We start from the raw sequence: 5,909 nt of genomic DNA on the forward strand, positions 1-5,909 counted from the left end.
TACTGAAGGAAAGCGACCAGGTGTACCTGCTGCTCGAGTGCATGGAGGCGGACCTGCACCAGCTGGTGCGGGAGCGGCTGATGCAGGACGTGCACCGGCGGTATATCACCTACCAGCTGCTACAGGGGCTGGCCTACTTGCACTCCGCAGGGCTGGTCCACCGGGACATCAAACCCTCGAACATCCTGCTCGATGCCAGCTGCAAGGTCAAGATCTGCGACTTCGGGATGGCTCGGCCGGTGGGCGAGGGCATGACCGGCAACGTGGCCACCCGGTGGTACAAGGCGCCCGAAGTGCTGCTCTCCTCGGAGGCCTATGCCCAGCCCGTGGACGTGTGGGCCCTGGGGTGCGTCCTGGCCGAGCTCTACCTCGGCCGCCCTCTCTTCAAGGGCAATTCCACTATCGACCAGCTCTAAAAGATATTTAGCTTGACGGGAGTGCCTAGCTGTCTCGACCTCCAGTAGATGGGCTGCGGATACGCTGAAGGGGTGCTTGAGTCTTTGTCCGAAAGGAGACCCCAGTCCCTACGTGAGCTGCTGCCCGAGGCCCCTCCCGACGCCCTCGAGTTCATTTCCGCTGCGCTCGAACTGAACCCACGCAAACGGGCCACGGCTCTTAACCTGCTCAACTTCAACTTTGTCAAGCCATTCTTCAAGCCGTTTGAGCTCAGGCTCGAGACCGAACAGCTCTTCGAATTGGCAAGGAACCCCGGCAGCGCGGACTTGGAGAAGGCGGCTGCCACACTGCAACTGAGGAACCAGGAGAAAGAACATAAAAGGTATGACCAGTTCTTCTTCGAGAAGGCCCTGACCCCTAAAGAGCCAAGCCAGCAGCGCTAGCCACCTAGGACTGGAAAGTGTGGGCTGCGCAGGAGCTCAAAGAAGACGGAGTGGAGGGCAGGCCTGCGGCGGGAACAGCTGCTGATGGAGCGGAGCATCAGCAGGTTCGTCCGGACGAGCTACGGGCTGCGGGTGCGGACGCAGGGGCGGACGGCCACCCTGCAGCGGTGAGCCAGGGTGAATCATGAATAGAGTATGGAAGGCAGTCAGCCATCTAAGGAAGTTGGGCCCACAGGGTAAGGGTGGCACTGCGAATGTTTCTTCCTTTCTCATCACGCCTTCAACAACTTATTTATAATGGAAATCCCCTACCAAATCCGCCACGCAGACGCCTACCCCCAGTACCTGCGCGTCACTCGCGCCGACCAGCCGCCCCTCATCGTCCCCGGCGCCCTCACCCTCGAGCTGGACTTCGAGCCCGCCGAGGTAGCCGAGCTTCAAGTCGAGTCCCAGGGCGCCACAACAATCATCGTCACACTATTCCGGCCAAACGGTACGGCTGTCAAGCTGGAAGTGCTAAAGAAAGAATCTCCCGATCGCCTGCGCACCGTTCGCAAGAAAATCGACCTGCCGGAAGCCTTCAGCCGAGCCGTGCTGCAGATTCAGGGAAGCGGATGCGTCGAGATTGACGGGATCGAGATCGAGGACACCAGCAGCGAGGTGCGAGTCTCACGAGTCAAGCTGCTCAAACAGGATTCCCCCCAATTTCCCATCAACCATGTAGATCTGCGGATACCCGAGCCCAAAACGAACATGCGCAGGTCACCGGCCCGCAGGGCCCCGATGCTGCAGCGGCACGACAAGACCAGCGATTTTTTTGAGTTGGAACCCCGCTAGCACCGGGTCAAGCTGAACAAGCCTAGCCAGTCCAAGCTCACCAACTATTTGAATCGCCAGGAGACCGAGTTGCAAGCAGCCATCCGCCTCAGCAAGGAGCAGTAGCCCATGCAGCCACGCCCCTCCGCCGACCAGGATCTCGAAAAGGCCATCAAACTCAGCAAGCAGGCCGAGCTGGACCGGCTGCGAGGGGAGGGTGTGGACAGGCAGCGCGGGCGGGAGGAGGAGGGGTCAAGACTGAGTGCGCGGGAGGTGCTGTTGAGCAGAGTGTCGCGAGAGTGGGCGCTGCAGCAGCAGGCTGCGGAGGAGGAGCAGGGGGTGAAGCAGTGCAGCAGGCTGTCGGGGCTGGCGCAGGCGCTGGCGAAGTGAAGGGCACAACCGTATTTCATAGATAATGTAGAAGCCCACTTACCTGGACCTGTTCCGGTACGCAGGCACGGAAGAGAAGGTGCTGATGGGAGTGGGGGCGGCTGCCGCAGTGGCCAACGGGGCCGCCATCCCCCTGCTCGGGCTGCTCACCGGGTCGGTAATCAACGCCTTCGCCGAGGACAACATCATCGAGGCCGTCCGCCCCAGCATGATCTACTTCATCGTGGTGGGGATCTCGACGTTCCTGCTGTCCATGGTGCAGAACTCTTGCTGGGCCATTTCGGGGGAGCGGCAGGCCCACCGCATCCGGATCCACTACGTGCAGTCCCTCTTCCGGCAGGAGATGGGCTGGTTCGAGCTGGAGAAGAGCGAGGAGTTCTCAAGCAGGCTGTCCTCGCAGGTGAACGTTATCCAGAAATCCATTTCGGACCAGGTCTCGGGGCTCATCATGAACTGTTCGAAAATCGGGTTTTCCATCATCGTGGCCTTCGTCCGCGGCTGGCAGCTCGCCTTCGTCTCCCTCCTCGCCGTGCCCATCGTCACCGTCTCGGGCTACTACTTCGGCAAGCTGGTGCGCGAAGGTGCCAAGGCCAGCAAGGAGGTCTATGCTGAGGCCGGTGGCAAGGCCGAGGAGGTGGTCTCTGCCATCGGCACGGTAAAGTCTCTCTGCGGCGAGGAGCACGAGTACCGGCGCTACATGCAGAAGGCGGAACAGGCCCAGGGCGATTCCATCCGGCTAGGCTGGAAGGCCGGGCTGACCATCGCGATGTTCATCGCGACAATCCCAATGTGCTCTGCACTGACATTCTACGCGGGGAGCGTGTTCATCCGGATCGGGCTGTACAACGACTCGACCAACTCCGTGTACAACGTGGGTGACGTGGTGACCATCTTCTTCGCCTCCCTCATGTCCGGGCTCACCCTCGGCCAGGCCTTCCCCGTCATCCGCAACATCAGCGAGGGAGTAGATGCCGCCGAAAGCATCTATGGCGTCATCGCCCGCATGCCCCAGCAGCGCGGCGCTGACAGCAAGAGCGAGTTCGTCTGCAAAAAGCACATCGTCTTCGAAAAGGTGACCTTCGCCTACCCCACGCGCCCGCAGGTCATCCTCGACAGCCTGGACCTGGAGCTGAAGGTAGGCAAGCGGAACGCGCTGGTGGGCGAGTCGGGGTCGGGCAAGAGCACGGTGACTCAGCTGCTGATGCGACTGTACGACCCTGGCAAGGGGGAGATAACGATCGACGGGAGGCCCCTGTCCTAGTTCGGGCTGGGGAGCATGCTGCGGCAAGTGGGGTATGTGGGGCAGGAGCCCACCCTCTTCGCGACCTCTATCCGCGATAACATCACCTTCGGGCTGGAGGGCATTTCCGAAGAAGACATTTGGGCAGCTCTCGAGCGGGCAGAGGCCAAGGACTTCGTTATGGACCTGCCCCACCGCCTCGACACCTTCGTCGGCGGGGGCGGGTCCCAGCTCAGCGGGGGGCAGAAGCAGCGCATCGCCATCGCTCGGGCCATCATCCGCGAGCCCCAGATCTTGATTCTGGACGAGGCCACATCTGCACTGGACCGGCGTAACGAGCGCTTGATCCAGCAGACCCTTGACCGGCTGGCGATGGGGATTACGACCATTACCATCGCGCACAAGCTGCAGACCGTGCGGGGGGCAGACCACATCCTGGTCATCAAGCAGGGAAAGGTTGCCGCCTCGGGCAGCTTTGAGCATCTGTACCGCACCAACGCCTGGTTCCGCGAGTGCTATCAGCAGCAGACCACCCAGACTGACTCCGAAGAGCCAGCCCCCAGCCGGGTGCACTAGCCCATAGAGGACATTCCCAGCCTGATCGTCCTGCAGAAGGAGGAAGGCTACGCTTAGCTGGTCTCGCAGGAGGAGAGGGCCGGTGGGGCAGGACTGATCGACTTCATGTGGCGGCTGGCCAGCTACAGCCAGGAGGACTGGTTGCTGATGGGGGTGGGGTTCCTGACGGCGGTGGCGAACGGGACGCTGCTGCCACTGTTCGCCCTGTTCCTGGGGGAGATGATCGGGCAGCTCCTGCTGGCGGAATCCAGCTCGAGCCAGCGGGCACTGTATTTCTTTATAATCGGGCTGGCGATCCTGCTCTGCAACTTCATCCAGTACGGGCTGTTCAACCACCTGTCCGAGAAGGTGACCCTCAAGCTGCGCTCGGACATCTTTCTCAAGCTCATGCGCCTCCCAATGGAGTTCTACATGGACCCCCGCAACACCGTCGGAAGGGTCACCGACTACCTCTTTACCGATACAATCAACTGCAACCGGCTGGCCTCCACCTTCATCGCCATGAACCTGCAAACGTGTCCTCGCTCCTGACCGGGCTGGCGATCGCCTTCTCGCGCTCGTGGCAGCTGAGCCTGGTCTCGCTGGGGCTGGTGCCCCTCATGATCCTGGCCTCCCTCATCGCGCTCAAGGTCATGTCCCAGCTCAACGAGCGGGTCGAGGAGTTCTACCGCAACTCGTCGGGGCTGCTCTCCGAGTACATCATGGCGATCAAGACGGTCAAGGCGATGGGGCGTGAGGCCTTCGTGGCGGCCCAGTACCGGGCTGCCATCCAGGAGCCCATGAAGCTCACTACCACCAAGGGCCTCTACGGCGGTATGTTCTACGGGATCTCCCAGTTGCTGTTCTTCGTGGTCATTGGAGTCATCTTCCTGATCAGCGCGGTCTTCCTCGACAACGACGTGCTCGAGGGCAGCAGTGACTAGCGCCTTTCTCGCGTCATGGTCACGGTCTTCGCCATCCTGTTCGGCGCCACCCCCATCGGCTACTACGCCCAGTTCATGCCCGACATGGCCAGCGGCCGCACCAGCGCAGGACGCATCTTCCAGCTGCTGGACGACGAGCCAATTGAACCCCAGGACGGGCTCGAGTTCCCTGAACAGCTAGAAAGCCTGACCTTCAACAAGGTTCACTTCACATACCCCGGCAAATCAAACCCGGCCCTCAGCGGAGTGTCCTTTGAAATGGGGCAGGGTGACAAACTGGCACTAGTGGGCCCCTCCGGCAGCGGCAAGAGCACGATCCTCCAGCTGATCCTGCGCATGTACGACAGCTCGCGCGGCTCGATCCTGGTCAACGGTTCCCCAGTAGGCAAGCTCAGCAGGCTGTCGCTGCGGAGGAAGGTGGGGGTCATTTCTCAGGAGCCGGTGCTGTTCAACGGCACTCTACGAGAAAACATTATCTATAACAGTCTGGTAGACGAAGACCTTACCAGCGGGTCAAACGCCAGGCCCGAGTCGATTTCATCGACGATGACGGCGACGTCGGCCTCAAGGGCGGACTGCTTTCCGGCGGACAGAAGCAGCGCGTCGCCATCGCCAGGGCCATTCTGCGCAACCCCCTGCTCCTCATCCTTGACGAAGCCACGTCCGCCCTCGACTCAGAGAGCGAAGCCATCGTGCAGGAGGCAATCGCTGAGCTGGCTAAGGGGATAACGAGTGTGTCGGTGGCGCACCGGTTGTCGACGATCCGTGACAGTTCCGAGATCCTGGTGCTCAAGCAGGGGCTAGTGGTCTAGCGGGGGCAGTACAAATAGCTGCTCGAGCAAGAGGGGGCAGTTCTACCGTCTGGAGCAGGGCCTGTAGTTGCTGTGATGGGCAATAATTTAATTGACATTTTATGGGCGGAGACAGCCAGCCTGCCCAGCCCGCGGTAACCCAGTCTTTTCCAGAAGCTGCGCCCTCAAAGCAAGCCAGTCCTGCCAGCGATCCCCAGCCCAACACAAGGACGAGCAACCACAATAAAGTCTAGTGCGGGATCAGAGTCAGAGCGGGTAGATCCAAGGTCAGCCAGACGAGAACTCGTCTCATCAGTCCGCGAGGGAAGAAATG

At 61.1% G+C, this 5,909-nt stretch overlaps 2 protein-coding genes across 2 annotated transcripts; both read left to right on the plus strand.

The window, feature by feature from the left end:
• Window positions 1–11: 11 nt before the first annotated feature.
• On the plus strand, window positions 12–1,010 carry LOC127594477 (uncharacterized; the record flags this gene model as incomplete). Its single annotated transcript, XM_052056339.1, is given in 3 exon segments — window positions 12–460; window positions 512–778; window positions 872–1,010. Coding segments are annotated over 3 exon segments (855 nt in total), but the record flags the coding sequence as incomplete, so codon positions are not given.
• Window positions 1,011–1,784: 774 nt separating this feature from the next.
• On the plus strand, window positions 1,785–5,614 carry LOC127594471 (ABC transporter B family member 3-like). Its single transcript, XM_052056333.1, is given in 6 exon segments — window positions 1,785–2,030; window positions 2,077–3,852; window positions 3,931–4,299; window positions 4,428–4,760; window positions 4,857–5,268; window positions 5,271–5,614. Coding segments are annotated over 6 exon segments (3,480 nt in total).
• The last annotated feature ends 295 nt before the right edge of the window (window positions 5,615–5,909 follow it).

Source organism: Hippocampus zosterae, unplaced genomic scaffold (assembly GCF_025434085.1).
Source record: "Hippocampus zosterae strain Florida unplaced genomic scaffold, ASM2543408v3 HiC_scaffold_161, whole genome shotgun sequence".
Classification (NCBI taxonomy): Eukaryota; Metazoa; Chordata; class Actinopteri; order Syngnathiformes; family Syngnathidae; genus Hippocampus; species Hippocampus zosterae.